Source organism: Coenobita brevimanus, chromosome 69, assembly GCF_032717465.1.
Source record: "Coenobita brevimanus isolate Jiangsu-jjx chromosome 69, ASM3271746v2, whole genome shotgun sequence".
NCBI classification, from domain to species: Eukaryota; Metazoa; Arthropoda; class Malacostraca; order Decapoda; family Coenobitidae; genus Coenobita; species Coenobita brevimanus.
Genome location: NC_137022.1, coordinates 16834156 through 16853394, shown reverse-complemented (window position 1 = coordinate 16853394; position 19239 = coordinate 16834156). Strand labels below are relative to the sequence as shown.

Genomic DNA, 19239 nt, shown 5'->3' with positions numbered 1-19239 from the left:
CTGTGTACTGTTGAGAAAGTTTATAAATTCTTGTTCTTAGAGAATCGGCGAAGCAAGCCAGAATAAAGTAATCATTGCTTGATTTTCATAAGACAATTCATTGTCCTGTTCTCAGTATTATTGAGAATTATCCTTTAATAATTCATATATCCTAAAAACCCCGCGACAATTGGCGACCTCGCCAGGATATTAACTCCTAGCTCTAAAGCTATTCACGAGATAATACTCACTCGTTCATACTTAGGTATTTATTATTAAAGTCTATAGGCACTACCTTACTGTTGATTATTGATTCATTTTTATTAATTTACATAGATAGTTTTGTGCGTTCCTGCAATGTGTGTCCACGTACCACTAATCAAGGACATGTCCTTCCTGTGCCGTTTGAAACCACACCTGTAATCCCTGAGTCAGTTGAGAGACAGGGTAGTGGTGAAGTGGGTGCAGACCTGACATCTTGCCCGTTGGCCCCACAGGACACAGTATGTCCAGGGCCTGTACATACATATGTACCGTAAGTTAAGGGGGAAGTTCGAGAACCCCACAGCAACAGTCCGAGGCTGTGTATGAATTACCTTGTGGAACATCTCGAGCTGTGGGCCTCTCAGAGGATTCCCAGAGAATGCACATTATCCACATGAGTGTTCATACCCACAGTGGGTGTTAAAACGTGACCTGCCCGAGATTGCGTAGCGATTCTCAGCTTCCTGTCATTAATCATAAGCATATAGTTAACCAGTAAACTGGGTTCCATTAGCGAATCGCAGTGTTTGATGTCCTGCACAGGCGCCCAGTCTTTTCGCTCACGACCACGTTCCCTGGTTAATTTAGTGAATTGCAGCGTTTGATGTCCTGCACAAACGCTTTGACTACGTTTCCTGGTTAATAATGTAAATGGTGTACCTTTTGTAACATAAGTACTGATTGCTAGGCAGAGAGAGAGAAATGACACATTTGATGCTCCACCTTAATTCCTTTCGCAGGTGCAGCTGGTGGGTGCAGCATTGCCGTGCAGATCAGCTGGTTGTCCCTGTCGCATGCTGCTGCCCCTTCTCTTCTGCCTCGTTGTCAGTATTTACTATAAATTTGCACTACATGATTTTACACGTAGGTACAGTTACACCACAACTGTCACACCTACACCGTGTATTACATACATTACGCTACATAACAATTAGTTGTTAACATAATGTAGCGAACTTTTCGCTCAGTTTGACCTGAGTACAGGATTTTTCACCGTCGTCATGGAGTTTTTCCCTCAAGCTTGCTTCTATTAACGTAAATACGAGGTTTTTTCACTCACTGGCGACTGTGACTTTCTCCTGTAGCAGGATAGCACACACACACACCACAGTGTGAATCTTGTGTGACTGAGTTAGGATTTATATGTATGTATATTGAAATTTTTTTCCTGAGAAAAAAATTTCACCTTTTGATGGGGCGTAATGTCACGAGTCGGCTCGTGACATCATTTGGTGGGAAACCGCGAACTCTAGTAGAATCCCGGTGTTTATCGTTCAATTAACCGCTCACCCGGTCGGGAGTGTTTTATAGGCAATTTTTCAATGTGTCATAGATGATCGTCTTTGTGCGAGACATTAGCACTTCCGCTGAGCGATTTATTGTGGACGTGTTTCGCTCATTCTAGCCATTGGCAATGCGACCAGGACACTTGCCCCTTTCCCACGATTTGGAGTCAGTCAAAGTCTGAACGCCACAGAAGCAGGTAGTGTGTGGCAGAGCCCTTCCTACGAAGCAGTTCCCACCGCCGCCGTATTCCCACTTAGCTGTGATTGACGAGAGACAGTGAGTGCAGTGTCCTTCCAGTAACGACGCCCATAAATCCGTTTTGTCCACTTTCCTGACCAGTATTTTCTTTTCGTATTTTCCTAGGTTTAAGAGTTAGCTTTTGAATGAGCGAGTGAGTGCGATCTCCTTATTTGAAATCACTTTGAAAAGTAACGTAAATGTATTCTTTTGTAATCAATAAATTTAACAGTTCTTTTTCTTTGAGCTTAATGTAATGTAAACTCGTGTTTCATTTCTCCATTGAGCTTATTTCACTTATAGCTCCTAGCTTGCATAAACGCTTTACTATTCATAACTGATACTTAGGCCAGTCTTGTATTAAGCTTAAAATCCGTTGTGCCATCTAGGAGTTAATGCATCAGCAAGAACCTGATATCATTAATAGTATTACCTATTGATTGTCAAGGGTGAAGTCACTTTCTCCAGAGGCTAACAGTAGTAACAACAGCAATTGTGAGGAATTAGTCTCTGCTATGTACTGTTGAGAAAGTTTATAAATTCTTGTTCTTAGAGAATCGGCGAAGCAAGCCAGAATAAAGTAATCATTGCTTGATATTCATAAGACAATTCATTGTCCTGTTCTCAGTATTATTGAGAATTATCCTTTAATATTGCATTTATCTTAAAAACCCCGTGACACCCTGACATCTTGCTCACAGCTGCTATTGGCTGGGATAGGATTGTTGTCCAAATGAGCCCAGACATTTGTTTACCCAGACAAGCATTCCCCTGCTAAGAACAAATTCCAACCGCAACATGCTTCTTCCGGTTCTCATTGTGGTAACACTTCCTCTCCTGCCATGTCTTCCACCAACCACTCTCCCAGTATCTCACAGGATGTGCGAGAAAGGGTGAAGTAGTTCAATCTGGAGTCGTGGTTTGGTTTCTTAACCAGAGAGGAAGCTGGAGAGAACATGTTTGTACACGGTTCGGCCCTCTCCAAATGCCAAGTAAGGAGGACGAACAGCAATGGAGATGACATCTCTGCTGTCTTTACCATCACGTCATAGACAGAGAAGGGACCTAAAGCAGCATGAGTCAAGGATTTGCATTTCAAGCCAAAAAATAATCTGCCTCTTACCCACAAAAAGGACACCGCAACCGTCATTTACACGTGTGTGGCAAGAGACCGCGTCCTGGCGAGAGGGGATACAACATCTATGTCCGACATGCGGCCCCTTCACCTTTGTCCTAGGCCAAAAAGAAGATAGGGAAGCAGCAGCAGCACGAGGAGCAGCCTACCATCCAACCAAGACCAGCATTAAGGCGACGGCTGCGGCTGGAAAAGCCACTTAATCGTGGTAACTGCAGGCCCGAACTCGACATAACCATTGACGACAGCCGGTTTTCAACGATTCCTCAGTATGCCAACACTTCCATCTACAACAGCATGGACGAAGACGACTCCTGGACAACATATCTTGCCGACGGCCCCACCAATAGCGTTGAAAGTGACAAAGAAAACTCCTTTCCCCCGGTGTTTTCTCAACGACAAATCAGTGTCAGGAAGGCCACTCTCGCCCAGGCCAAACAATGAGCAGGCTTCCCAGTTCACGCATTCCGAGTAGACGACGCCACCACCTCCGATCCAGATGCTTCAAGAAGGTCCAGTGACGGCGCGGGAGTGAGTGAGTGAGCGAGGTACAGTCAGCAAAAATATGTATCACACTCCTGAGGTTTGATGGATATGAAACTGTGTGAATTCTCTAGATGTAAAAAAATATATTAATCTGATGCCTCAGAAAATATCACAGCCTATATATGACATTATTTGCTGTATTCAGTTCTAACAAATACCAAGGATAATAATTATACTCATAATCAATTAGATCATAATGTTTCGTCCATGTTTCAAAATGATACGTGTGGCGAGGGCCGATACATTTTTTGGTTGACTTTACTCCAGAACTTCTGTCAAAATAATCAAACTATAGCAGTGGGGACCGCACCCACACTTTAATCTTCATCTACCTTTTTTCGTCTTTCATCTCTTTATATTCTTCTGGCATCTCTGATTTTTCATTCACCCCCACCTCACTGTCTGATGTTACCGTCAACCCTCCTTCCCCCCCTCGTCCTTCGTTCCACTAGGAAACAAACAGTAAACAACCAGCATAATAGTTGTCATTTGACACATATCAACACATCAACACCAGTCGTAAAACCACCGAAGAGCGTGACCAGAGATGTGTGAGATGAAAAATGTAGAATAACTCCTTTTCTTTATCCATCTTTTTTGTGCAAATAATCTAAGTCGTTCTGTGTTATCTTTGCAACAATATTCTGTTACTGGTAACCAATATGTTAGTAACACCATGAAGGCTCGAACTGCAGTGAAAATAAAGGCATTTCTGGCCAAATCTAAGAAGCTCTGCAAGATAAAAAAATGCACGAAATGCACAAACCGAAAAGTTGAAAATTAATAGGTGAAAACAAAAGAATCTAAAATGTCACATTCATATTTGCTCTGATCCTAGCAAAACGAAGAATATACTACCCGATGCAGAAATACGAAAGAAATCAGAAACTGAAAACGAAGTAATTTCACATGATTTAACTGAAAGAATCTAAACATTACAGCCAAAATAATGTCCTTGACCTGGCAAAAGTCTGCTAGAAAGGTGAAATTTATCTAAGAACACCGAGGAACGATTTAAAAAGGAGGTGAACCGTCTACCATTTAGACGATTAGCTCACGTGGATGAGAGATACTGAGAGATACATCCCAGCTCTGCATGTGAGCTATTCGTCTCTGAAAAATAATATTATTTATGCTACAGATTTATTCAAGCTACCTCCAGACGATATTATTCATCACAGGACGAACTTTTCATAGAAAGAGTCCAACGAAAGTTATCAGGGCATGTAACCCATAGTGTATTCTTTCCCTGGCAGTTGTTTGTGGACAACATGACTAACTTCATTGAGCTGAAGAGGATTATAGTTCAGGAGGAGATTTTTTTTTTTTTTTAATGTGTCCGACACTGGGCAAAGGCTTCAGGGCCTATTTCTCGGGGGCAGTGACCTATCCCAAAGCCCAGTAGTCCTCCTACACTTCCACATGTCACCACCCATATTGAATAAATGCTATGGCTGTCTCATACAGGACTGGAGTATTGGTATTAGCAGGGATATTTTTACGACATGTCGGCGGGTCATCTGGTAGATCAGGAAAGTCTGCTTTTTAGGAAATTCAAATCCTTAAACTGTTCCCTGCCCCAGCCGGGATTCGATCCTGGGCCCATCAGGACTGCGGGCCGCCTCTCTACCGATTCAGCCACCACCTCCCCCATACTTTCATTATAGCCATTTAATGATCCCAACCGAGTTTGTGATATAAATGCGGCGCCCAGAATGAAATTTAATAAGTTTACTTGCCACGGATCGGGCACTGACAATGAACTGGAAAAAGATCAGCATTTTATTCCCTCGCCCGGACGGACTCCGACGAGGTACTGTTTTTGATGGAGTTTGTTTCTTTGTTTGTTAGAAACATTACACAAAAACGGCTTAATGAAATTACAAGAAACTTTCAGGATATGTGGGCACTGGCCCCCAAAGAATATGATTAAATTTTGGAGATAATCGAATAAACCTGAAAGGTCAAAATCAAGGTCACGGATTTTCAGAGGGCTATAATTAGAGAACGGCTGAAGATAGAGATATTTACTATTAGGAACATACAGGAACTCGTAATATGGGCTTTCATTTGGCACCAAGACCTTTGACCTTGATTGACCTTGAAAGATCAAACTCAAGGTCACGAATATTCAGGGGGCTATAGCTCGAAACTCGTTGAAGATAGAGATATTTACTTTTCCCAAGATATAGAAGGTCTCATGTGGGCTTTCTCTTGGCAGCATGACCTTTGACCTTGAGTAACCTTGAAAGGTCAAATGCAAGATCATGGATTTTCAGAGGGCATAACTTGAAAACATTTGCTCCATTACCTTCGACTTTAGCTGTGCACTGACACTAAATTGGAGAAACGAGTCAGTATTTAATAGCAATGAAATAACTGTTGTCGGGAGAGGTCTGTAGTGCCTGGCACCACCTGTTTAAGTATGGTAAGAAAGTTGCTGTACCTACCTTCTACTACATCACTTGTCAAGAGATTTGTAATTTGAACTATGAAAGATGGATATCTCTGCATGATGTAATGGAAGTGATGATCATGATTGTTAATTTTCTTCATGCGTTTAGAGTTTTAAAGTGGATATAGCGCACATAAATATTATGGATTAGAATAAAGGAACCATATACTGAAAAAAACAAAAATGTTTGGAAAGAGATGCTGGAGAGCTTTCTAACCCTTAGCTATCTAGCTAATGTCTTTCGTTTTATTTTCATGTGCCTTACAGATGTCTTTTTGAGACATACACATCATAATTATCATAAAATGAATGTCAATGGTCAAATGCAGATACACGGATATACTGATGGTAACCATATAACCAACCCATAAGTGTTCCCTACATGTCAAAAAATGGGTTATTTGGGAGTTACTGCCCCTCCCCGGAAAACAACTAAAAAGACTAGCTAAATGCCTCAAACTTGGACTGACCTACATGTGACGACAAAGGACTGAACAACGGACATGTTGATGATTGCTACATGGAAAGCGAGGGGCACGAATGATGAGGTCAAAGAGAGAGAGATTGCCTAGGTGCATGAGAATGCAAAAGTGGCGTACTTGTATATGAACTGACTGAGACCAAATGACGAGGTGAGAGTGTAAGAGAATGGGAGTATGGATTAGGTTGTGCAGGAGTAGGTGAGAATGAGAGGGCAAAGGGGGGTGTATGTATTGTTGTATGCAAGAGATGGAATGTGAATATAAGAGAGTATGGACCAGTTGTTTCAGTGATGGTGTGGGCAAGATGAAAGTGGGCAAGACTGAAAGTAGGAGTACAGGCATGGGCGATTTTGTTTGAATATGCGCCGACAGAAGACCGAGCAAGCAGAATGAAAGAAGAGTTCTGGCCAAATGTGGAAGCATGCATGAAAAAGTTCGGGATGAGTGAGAGAGTGTTTTTGTTTGGAGATATGAATAGAAAAATAGGAAATGTGAAGAAGGATGGAGTAGTTGTTGAGCGGGATGTTCCTGCAGAAGTGGATGAGAACGGTAGAGCTGTAGTGGACATTTTATGCTGGGAGGGGACTGGTGATAGCCAATACCCCCTTTAGGCACAAAATTATCCACAGGTAAACATGGCGAGTGATCGGAAGGATGGGTGGTGAGCTGAAAACAGAAGGCAGTGAGTCATTATGTGCATGAGGATGATTGCATGAGAAAATATGTGCTGGATCCTATAGCATATAGAGTTTGGAGATGTGGACTCACTGACCACCACTTGGTGGTGGTGAAAGTTAAGGTACAAATGCGATGGACGATAAAAAGTAGAGAAGGGGGGGGGGTGGAGGAAGCAGCCCATTCAAAGAGGGTAGAAAAGTTGCAGCATAATAAAAGACGGCAGAATATAAGAAAGAAGTGGAGGAGCGATTGGAAAAATATTATTTGGAGCAGATAGGGCAGATGGAAAGAGCGTGGAAGGTATCCACAGAAGATATCTGTGCAGTATATGAGGTGGTGTGTAGGCTGAAGAGATGACGAAAGGGGGTGTAGAAACAGCATGGTGGAATGAAGAGGTGAGTCAAGTAGTGGTGCAAAAGAAGAAAGCATATACTGACTTGATGGGAAGCAGAGGCATGGAGGAAGTTGAGAGACGGAAAAAAAAAAAAAAAAGTTTTATGTAGAGAGGAAGAGAGAGGTGAAAAGACTAGTAGAGAGTAAGAAGAGAGTGGATGAAGAATTTGGAAGAATTTTGAGTGTATAATGGAAGAAATGTAAAAAATGTTCCAGAAGGAGGCCAAGACAGTAAGACAGGGTGATAAAGAAGGTAATATGGGAGTGAAAGATAAAAATGGCAGATTGCTGGTAAAGAAGGGAGAAAAAGGAACAGAATAAGAGAACACTTTAAGGAACTGTTAACAGAGAGAATCAAAGTAACCTGAGTATACGTGGCTGGAGAATGACTGGGAGAGGGAGAAAGGTGAAAAGCGAGGAAGATATCAGTGAGATGGAAGTAGCTGAAGCAATGAAGAAAGTCAAAATGGGGAACGCCCCAGGAATTGATGAAGTGTGTGGGAAAATGTTGAAGCGCGGGGGAGAGATATTAGTAGAATGGATATGGAAGTTCTGCAGATTGGCCTGAGAGGAAGGTAGAGTCCTGGAGGATTGGAAGTCAGGTACGGTTGTCCCTCTGTACAAAGAAAGGGAAAATGAAGTGTGTGATAATCACAGGGACATTTGTCTTAGTGTAACAGGAAAAGTATATGGTAGGATACTTACTGACCGAGTTAGGGAAACAACAGAGGAATTCGTTGGAGATGAACATGGAAGCTTCACGAAGGGAAGAAGTTGAGTAGATTAGATATTCATCCAGAGGTGTTTTTTTTTTTCTTTTCTTTTTTTTTAACGGAAGGAAGAAGAAACCATAGGCCAGGAGCCCGCAAAGCGTTTCTTCCCAGAAAAAAAACAAAAACAATACAAAAGAAAGTCAAAATCAGGATTCGCTCATTTCGAGATGCCTGTACACACTGTGGTTGAAAGACTGGAGATCATAAGAAGTAGGCAATACAGACAGAGGAGGACAGTTCCAGAGTTGACCTGCTGCATAAATGAAGGACTGAGTGTAACGGTTAACTCTTGCATTAGAGAGTTGGACAGGAAAGGGATGAGAGTTTGTTGCTAGACGGGTTGTACGCACCCGTCGTAGAGGTGGAGGAATGCAAGTAGACAGTTCAGAGGAGCAGTGACCACTGAAGTAGCGATAGAAAAGAGATAAAGATACAACAGTGCTGCGAAGAGACAGAGTTGAAGCGAGCCACCCTGTTGAGAAGAGCAGTATGTGGGGAGCCTCCCCACACTTGAGAGTTGTAATTTACACAGGGGCGAATAAAACCCGTGTATAAAGTCAACAACTGTACAGGGGTAAAGAAGGTACGGAGTAGTGGAGTAGTGGAGAAGCTTCTAGAGAAGGGAAAAAAGTTGTATGAGGAGTTCATGGATTTGGAGAAAGCACATAACAGGGTGGATGGACAAAGAATGCGGAAAATATATAGTGATATATGGAGTAAATGAGAAGCTGTAGAAAACCGTAAGGAATTCGTATGAGGGCGCTAAGGCTGAAGGCATGTGGATAGTGAACTGAGTGAATTTTTCTATCTGAATGTTGGACTGAAACAGGGATGTCATGTCTCTATGGTTGTTCATTTTGTATATGGATGGAGTTATAAAAAAGATATAAAGTAGTTCAGTTGATGTTGGAGCGGCCCTAGTGAGAAAGCAGCGTTTGGAATCTTCCTGTTCTATTGTTTTGCAAATGATACTGAATTATTCAGTGAATAACAAGGGAAACTTCAAGCTTTGGTGTATGAGTTTGGGAGAGTGTAAGAAACGGAATCTAAAAGTGAATGTAGGGAAGAGTGAAGGTGTGGTCTTCGAAAGAAATTAATTCACTGAATGCATAGCGAGGCTGGATGGTAAGGAAATGGAAAATGTGAATGCATTTATGTACTTGGGTAGTGTGATGAGTAAGGAAGGAAGTTGGGAATGAAGTGCTTGAAAGGGTACAACAGAGAAGAAAGGTTGCTGGTTCACTGAAAACAATGCATTGCATGACAGTATTGTGATACCCACTCTAACATATCGAGGCGAAGCTTAGACCTTGTTGGAAGGATAACAGTAAAAAGTGAGAGCAGTGAAAAAGAGCTATTTGAAAAGAGCGTGTGAAATTACATGGAAAGTCAGACTAACAAATGAGGAAGTGAAGGAGCATTGGAGTGTGGATGTGGATGTGATAAAAAGCGTTAGGAGAAATACATTGAGGTGGTCTGGCCATGTGGAGAGGATGGAGAGTGAGTGATTATCGAGGAAAATGTATATGAGTAAGGCGAAGGGGAGGGGGAGGGGGACATAGTGGGATGGAGTGGAGAGTTAAATGAGAGAGTGGGGTGTAGGCTGGAGGGAGGACATCGAATTGGCAGGTGAAAGAGCAATATGGAGGCAATCTGTTGGTGGCCATCCCTTACGGGCTTTGGGCATCTATCTATCTATCTATCTATTGCCAGAAGCCTCAATCCCGTTTGGGGTGGCCACAAACAAATCGCCTCCACGTCGTCCTGTCCCCCGCCATTTCACTGCCCTGCTCCCAACTCACACCCCCCTCTCTCATATACCTCTCTACCCCATCCCTCCATCTCATCCTCGGCCTCCCCCTCCCGCTTCCCCCCTCCACCTCACTCACATACACTCTCTTCGTCAGTCTTTCACCCTCCATCCTCTCCACATGGCCAAATCACCTCAGTGTGTTCCTCATAACATTTCCTATCACATCCACATCCACACCACAACGCTTCTTTACATCCTCATTCGTCAGCATGTCTCTCCATGTGACTCCACAGGCTCCTCTTAAATAACTCATTACCACTGCTGTCACTCTTGACTTGTGTCCTTCCAACAACGTCCAAGCTTCACTTCCATACGTTAGAGTTGGCATCACAATACCGTCATGTAGTAACTTTTTCACTTCCATGCTCACTTCCCTGTTTCCTATCACTGCTTTCAAAGAACCAGGAACCTTTCTTCCCTGCTGTACCCTTTCAAGCACTTCACCCTCCAAACCTCCATCCTTACTCATCACACTACCCAAGTACTTAAATGTACTCACATTTTCCAATTCCTCACCATCCAACCTCGCTGTACATTCACTGACTTCACCTCTCTCAAAGACCATCACTTTACTCTTCCCTACATTCACCTCTAGATTCCGTTTCTTACACACTCTCTCAAACTCATCCACCAAGCCTTGCAGCTCCCCTTCGTCTTCACTCAACAACACAGTATCATCTGCAAACAACAGTACAGGGAGTTTCCAAACACTTTCCTTTCTCACCAGGGCCACTCCAACATCCACTACCCTACCTTGTACCTCTTTTATTACCCCATCCATGAACAGATTGAACAACCATGGAGACATGACACATCCCTGTTTCAACCCAACCTCCAAAGAGAAAAATTCACTTAGTTCACCATCCACATGCATTGCAGCATTAGCACCATCATACATACTCTTCACAGCATTCAACAACTTTCCATTTACTCCATATGTTCTTAATACTTTCCACAATCCTTGTCTATCCACCCTGTCATATGCTTTCTCCAAACCCATGAAAGCCGCATACAACTTCTTTCCCTTCTCTAGAAACTCTTCCACTAAAGATCTAAGAATGACTATCTGATCTACACAACCCCTTCCCTTCCTAAAGCCTCCCTGTTCTTCTCCTACTAATTCCTCTGTTCTTTCTCTAACTCTGTCAATAAGTATCCTACCATACATTTTTCCTATTATACTAAGAAGACAAATGCCCCTATGATTACCACATACTTCTTTTTCCCCTTTTCCTTTGTACAAAGGAATAATTATACCTGACTTCCAATCCTCCGGGACTCTACCTTCCTCCCAGGCCAACCTGCACATCTTCCACATCCATTCTGCTACTATCTCTCCCCCATGCTTCAGCATTTCACCACACACGCCATCAATTCCTGGGGCTTTCCCCAGTTTAACTTTCTTCATTGCTTCCACAACTTCTATCCTACTGATTTCTTCCTGTCTTCTCACCTCCCTCCTTCTCCCAGCCATTCCCCAGCCACTTATACTCGCATTACTTCCATCCTGTATGTTCAACAATTCCTTAAAGTGTTCTCTCCATCTGCTCACTTTTTCTCCCTTCTCCATTAGTAATCTACCATTTTTATCTTTCACTCCCCTGCTAACCTCACTTCCACCCTGTCTTACTCTCTTCACCTCTTTCCAGAACATTTTCTTACAGTCCCTCCACTTTACACTCAAATTCCTTCCAAATTCCTCATCCACTTTCTTCTTACTCTCTCTTACTAATCTTTTCACCTCTCTCTTTCTTTCTACATATAACTCTCTCTTCCGCCTCTCAACTTCTTCCACGCCCCTATTTCTCATCCATTCATTGTATGCTTTCTTCTTTTGTGCCACAGCCTGTCTCACTTCTTCAGTCCACCACGCTGTTCCTTGCACCCCCCTCCGTCTTCTCTTCCTCCCACACACCACATCACATGCTGCATATATTTCTTCAGAAAATATCCTGCACACACCTTCCACGTCCCCCATCTGCTCCAATTCATATTTGCCCAATCGTTCCTCCACTTCTCTCTTATACTCTGCCTTTTTCTCATCCTCTTGTAACCTTTCCACTCTCCTTGCGACTACTCCTTCCTCTCGTCTTTCCCTTCTTCTGTTCCTCCATCTTACTTGTATCCTAATTTTGGCCACCACCAAGTAGTGGTCAGAAATAGGTAGATAGAAAGAAAGCAATGACCAGAACTCAAACCTGAGCGACAAACATGAAATCGAAAGAGGGATGGTCAGTCTCCAGTTTCTCAAGATAATTTCTGAAACTCCTACAAAAGATAAAACGTCTCTAGCCTTCTCTATTATTGCTACCTGTTATCTGTAGCCTGTGATGTAGGATGCAAATAGAATAATAACTAAAAATATATCACAGCTGTCCGTCGTTCTGCCATTCCTTCTGCGAAATAAGGTTTAAACCGTTGATTGTTCGGATTTCTCTCGACGGAAGTAAATTGTGAAGCTTTAGTCTCTGGAAGGAGAAGACTGTAGCGCCAGTCGAACAGACCGGTACTCCCGAGGTGGATGGCAAGCTGGTGATAGGGAGAGCTGGAGCTACCGTTTCACCAGCCCTCAGGACTTGATCCTGACCATCTCCCTTTGCTGAATATTTTCAGTGCATTCATTTACACAGAGAGTAGGCCAGCATACTCTCTTAATACCTCTACCTTCAACTGTCAACACCATACTACATGCCAGTAAGATATGACACCTATTTCCGTTCCCATTTCCAATGGCCGCTACATTAATATCAGCAATCGAGATCGTATCTCGAAATGCCACTACCGGCAGGGTAGGGCGGGCGGCGCAGGGTCCTCCCAGTCGCAATCAAGCAACTGTGCTGGCGGCGACTGTTGCAAATTCCATTCATGCTCGTCAGCGGTGAAGTTCAGGTGCGGCCTTATTCCTTACCAATATCCGTGGTCTCATTACCAATTTGAATTCAGTTCATTTTTTCCTACAGTCCATATCCCCTCTAGACCTGTTCCTCACAGAACCTCAAATCTCTTCCTCTACCGCAATATCCCCATTTTGTTTTCCTGGTTACCATCCCCTCATAAACTTCCATAACAAGGGCGGCACCTGTTGTTATATCAAATCTGAATATGCAGTTGACGCTGTTTTAGACTTCATGTCAACTGATTTTGATTACTCACTGTATAAACTAAATGTGGGCCTCCGCTTCCAAAGGGGGTCATGCACCAAAAATAAAATTTTACAGGAGAGGCTTGTAAAGGTCAACAAAGTGTTTGCAACTGTAATTTCGTTAGTTATTGACTTCCAGTGCTCATTTTGGTATCAAATTACAGCTTAACACCTGAAGTGTATGAATCTGATAGAAGATAATGAATTTTATGAAAAATAATGTATCTCTTCCTTGTTGTTACAATTGCATAATGTTGCACCCTTAATGAACTTTACAAGCATCCGTTGCAAAATATTTCAATAATATCGTTATTAATATTGTTAACAATAGTCGATAGCATGGGCAGCATAAAAGCATCATAAAAATACCGGACAAAAATGATACTATTACTACTACTACTACTACTACTACTACTACTACTACTACCACTACTAGCAATAATACAGCCCCACACAACATTCCTCCTCTTCCCCCACACACATTAACATTTTTTCTATCTCTTTAAGCAAAATTAATGCCCACAGTCACCCATTAGTAGTGAAGAATGCAGTACAGTGCCAGTAGTGCCATGTAGTGCCATAGTTTTCCTCTGTTATCCATACTCAGTCATCCAATATCCAGGCCAGGGTCGTCAACTGGGGTGGTCAGGGCAGGTGAGGTGTGACACTATAGTGCCATGTAGTGCCACAGTTGTCCTTCAATATCCATAATCCGTCGTCCATCCAGGCCACAATGGGGAACTTCCTTGTTACAGCTGATGATATTACATCTGCGTAATCCTTAGTACTTGGCAGGTAGTTCGTCTTCCTGATCTTCTTTTCGATGTTGCTGAAGGCCCAATCACAGGGCATGTACGAGTGGCCAGACTTCAGGAACACAAACTCCTGCACAGACACCTACCCCGCCACCACCACCACCTCTGCTGCACTCACTACACTGGACATGCTAGCCTTTGGACGCGGAGTTTGCCTCGAGCCGAGGCAGCTGCGTGCAGGTTTGGACGTGGCGATGTTGAACGAAATACAACTTTCAACCCTATGTCCAGTGTAGGGGGTCATTTCCACATCCAACCGTTAGAGGAAGGGTTAAACTAGTGCTCTCTGGTGCTATCACAAAACTGGCCAGGCCGGCACTTGACCCCCTTTGGACGCGGAGGCCCACAAATTATCTAAATCGCCCCCCCAATGCTTCTTCATAACCCAGTGCATTTGACTCCATATTCACACAGTTGAGTAACCTTAACCTTGCCCTTAGCACCGAAATTACCATTTGGGGTGATTTTGACGTACATAATACTGAACTGTTAATACATTCTGCCAGGACTGACGATGCTGGTCTAGAGTGCGGCCTGTTTGCAGAATCATTTAATCTCATGTGCAGTTGGTAAAACAACCAACCAGAATACCAGATAATCCTGACCATAATGCTCATCTCTTAGCTCTTTTCCTGATAAATCATCTAGATCAAACCAGGATAGAAGTACTGTCACCACTTGGATCCTCTGACCACAATCTCATCAAAACCTCATTAGTTAGCCCCCCCCCCCAAACCTCCCCGTTCTGAACCCGTCAGGGTGACCCGATGGCACTCTGGTAGGGCAAAATGGGATGGATTTAGAAATTATCTTGCTGATATTCCAAGGCAATCTTTCTTCTCTAATGACGTCAGTTCTACCCAGGCACACATTCATGACTTACTAGCTGGTATGGATTTATTCACACCAAGTCAACAGTTCACCAAAAGATCGAACTCTCCAAAATAGTTTGATCGCAACTGTGCCAGGGCAACGGCCCAAAAGTCATTAGCATATAACTCTTACTAAAAATGAAAAGGATGTAAATCACTCTGTCAGTTTAAAATTGCTAGAAACCATGAAAAAGCTGCAATAAATCTCACTAAATCAAACATTCTTCAAAATCAAGCATCAAAACTACTTAATAACCCTAATGACTATAGAATATTCTGGTCAACTCTCAGTTCTTTCAATAATAACTTTAACAAGCCATCATCCACTCTCCCACTAGAATCTTCAGATGTCAACATTACAAACGACTCGCGTGGCAAAGCGAATATCTTTGCCGTACATATGCCGGAAATTCTACCCTAGAGGAAGTCAGCCAAACCGTCCCAGCCAAAAGTCTCAGTACAAACTAGATACGTAAAATCCATCCTAGACAATTTAACAACCAACAAAGCTCCAGGTCCAGATAGAATTCCTCCAAGTGTTTTAAAAAAGCGTTTCCCAGAACTTGCCTCTGTTCTAGCTAAATTATTCAGACTGTGCATACGTAATTCTTCGTTCCCTAATTCATGGAAAGAAGCTAATATCCATCCAGTTCCAAAGAAAGGAAGTTCCTCTGACCCCTCTGATCACAGACAAATAGCTGTCACATCTTCTCTTGGTAAAGTATTTGAAATTGTAATTAATAAGCACGTAGTTAAACACCTTGAATCCAATAACTTAATATGTGATAGACACTATGCTTTTCGTCACTAAAGATCCACCATTAACATACTCAGTCTCCTGATTCATACCATCCATCAATCATTTGACCAACATGGAGAAACTTATGCAGTAGTCTTTGATATTTATAAAACTTTCGACAGAGTGTGGCACCGTTCCCTGCTGTCCAAACTCCCTTGCCATGGACTAAAGTCTTTTGTTCCTCTGCTTTCCTCATATCTCAGCGACAGAATAATAAGAGTAAAAGTAGATGATGTATATTCCAATTTCCACTCAATCAACGCCAGCGTGAAACAAGGATCCGTTCTGGCTCCAACCCTATTCCTAGTTCATATTAATGATCTCTTACCCGTCACCCGCAATCCCATCCATTCATATGCAGATGACTCAACACGTCACAGTTCATTCACACTCAGACATCAATGTACGGAGTTTAATATCTCCAACTCCCAACTCAGAACAGACATCTCCATAAATCAAGACATATCTAAGATCAATCAATGGGGACAAAGTAAACCTGTTTCATTTAATGCTATTATACAGTTTAATAGATATTGTCAGATTCGTATATTACCTTCCATACTACTAATATTCCCATCTCCAAAAGTATTGAAATTTTCGGTGTTTCACTTAACAGTGCCCTCAGCTGGACCTATCATATTAGATCGCATGCTAAAACTGCCTCAAAGAATGTTGGAATATTGTACAGAGTCTAACTTCTTCACATACGAGCAGTTAGCTATAATTTATACGAGTCATGTGCGCTTTCAGCTTGAATATGCTCACCCTTGTGGAATGGATGAGGAGAGGTTGCACTAAAACAACTAGACAGAATTGAGAACAAAGCATTATTGCTAAACCTGCAATTATAAATAAACTACCTCCCCTACAAGTAAGAGGGAATGTTGCCTCCCTTGCATTATTTTACAGATGCTTTTATGCCAAATGCTCAGACGAAGTTGCGTCCATTGTGCCAGCTCTCCATGCCTTCCCTCGTGCTAAACAGACATCTGGTAGCGCTCATGACTGGAATGTCACACAGCCATATTGCAGAACTGCCTATCAGAATTCTTTTATTCCCTGAACTGCTTCTCTCTGGAACCCGCTTCCCCGGAGTTGTTTCCCCCCAGACTTCAACCTACAGCTGTTCAAGTCCAACCGTTTATGAATCGAGGACACCAGTAATCTGGTGTATGAATTATTATTTTTTTTATTCATATGTTTTTCCTTCTGTTCTGTTACTTTAAAAATATAGAAAGTAAATTCTTAGATTTACCAAGAGGGCAGTTGAGATAGTTTTTGAAGACAGTGACTGTTAGAATTTCTCTCCGTTGAAAAAAATCTTATTTTGCTCGCCTGAATGAAATATCTAGACGCAGCAAGAAGATTAAGCATACAATAGTAAGGGTCGAATTCTTTATGACTTTGAAATTTTGTGGCACCTTTTTCTTCCTCCGTGATTTACTTGGCATATTAAATATTCATGTTCTCTTGCATGTCAATATAAACACCAAATGATGTTGATATTAAATGGATATACTGTAAATAACATACCATGATATATTACCTTATATCAGACTAAAAAAAAAAAAAAAAAAAACGCTAAGGTAAATGTGCTACGAAACCTCTGATGCTACTTGATGAAAGTGAGTGACGAAGAGACGAGCATTACATTGCTGATTGCTGTATATAAAGTGGAGTGTAGCACAACCATCTCTTGTCCTCACACAAGTTTAAAAATATCATAAGCGCAGCTTGCCTATCCCTTTGGCCTCTCAGTTTTAGCACTCAGGTGCCTATGACTCACTTCCAACTTAACAGACTTCTATGACGGCAAGTGGAATAGAATGTTACTATTATCCCGATCATGAGAGTTAAAAATGAGAGTATACTGACAGTCTCCTATGATTCCATCTCAGCCTTGTCTGGCAGTTGCTGGCGTATGAGTTGTCCCGACCGTAAAGGGGGTTAACGTGCACTTGTAGAAATAAACTGGTGAAGGAGAAGTGTTATAAAGTCTTTTATGCTGAAGAGATACAACCCTCTGACCCGATTCTCCTTCAGTTTAGGAGTTTTTCTAGCAAAGCAGGTGACACTACCTCGTTTGTTCTTCATTCGTTTTATAGCAATTCTTCCTGAGGGGTTCAGTTTTGCATAACTTATGACACGTTAATATTCTCCTGTAGGCTACTTGACTATGCCTTCAATGTCGGCATTAAAAAGGAATGAATAGCGTAAAAGAGAGTGCAGAAGTTTCATATTCAAGAGTAAATTGCCAAAAAAGGACCTAGGTTAACTAGCCTACGGACGTAAGACTCACTTGATGGAGGCGGGTGAAGATGACACAAGTGTGACGGAGTGTCCTGCGTCAGCCAGGGCCACAGACAGCGACACACATAGGTGATAGAGGCTGCGTGTGCCGGCAGGAACTAGTACAAGCACGCGGTAGGGTGGCTTAGAGGACGGGATGCTGCTCCTGCCCTCACCTGCCATCACCAACACCACCACCGACATACACGCCAGCCACCGCATCATACCTCAGCCAGAACACAAGTGATGCCTCACACTTGCACAACCCAGCACCACACCACACTTGCCTTGCGCACTGCTGCACCACACCATCCCAAACCACACCACATACCAACCACAGTGCTCCAACTAAATGAGGTGTGCAGATGGTGGTGTAAAACACTAGGGAGGGGCTCTTGATGGCATCCCTGCAAAATTTCTTGGTAATGTGGTACCATACTGTTAACTCTTTATGATTTGTATTTTACAAAGTTTAAGTGTACCTACAGTCATTAATGTCATTACTCTACAGCAGTGTCGTTTGAAAATCTTCCTTTCTCAGTATATATTATAGGCTGTGGTACTTATCAATTTTAGCACACAAGATATCTTGCTGTAACTACATCATTGTGCATAACTACAAATGATTATATTTAACTTAGGAATGGCCTCTTATCATCTAAGAACTAAAATGGTCTCCACTAATCCTCCCATAATGGTAGAAATTTTAACTAGGCTATGTCGTGTTCTCTACAAACATATAATTAAAATTCCGCTCGGGAGTGGCTTCCCGACCTAAAAGGATATGTAGCCTACCGTGCTAGTGTCTCAGGTTTAACTTTCAGTAGATTCTTATTCCTCGTTTTCTCCGCTCATTATTATTATTGTTATTATTATTATTATTATTATTATTATTAACTTATTTTCAAAATAATTTATTTAGTCATTCATTTTTTCAATTAGTAGAAGGTCGAACACACAAAAACTATCTGCTAAAGCTCCATTCTCGCCTATAAAGGTGATAATATACCCTTTTTTTTTTATATATATAGTACCAGTTGTATGCCCACTGGGTAAAAATAGAAGTTACAGTCTGGAACACATCCCTGAGTTATTATGAAGATGTCTCTATTCTGGTAAGCGCCTGGCAGTCTAGTGGTTAGAACACCCCAGTCACACTTCGGCCTGCATTAGCTTCCTACCCAAAACCAGGCAATACGTTATTGTGATTATGACCTCAGTATTTTAAGCGCAATGTGTCCAGACCTCTCGAAATGATCGGATATTGTTTTTGGATCTCT

At 42.2% G+C, this 19239-nt stretch overlaps 1 protein-coding gene across 1 annotated transcript in view; it reads right to left on the bottom strand.

Annotated features, from left to right (window-relative positions):
* LOC145406143 (UDP-glucosyltransferase 2-like) overlaps positions 1 to 18181 on the bottom strand; it is a 137518-nt gene extending 119337 nt beyond the window's left edge. The window contains exon 1 of the mRNA XM_080277340.1: positions 17970 to 18181. Coding sequence (XP_080133466.1) covers positions 17970 to 18181 — 212 coding nt within the window. The remainder of the gene's footprint in view (positions 1 to 17969) is intronic.
* Between the last annotated feature and the right edge of the window lie 1058 nt (positions 18182 to 19239).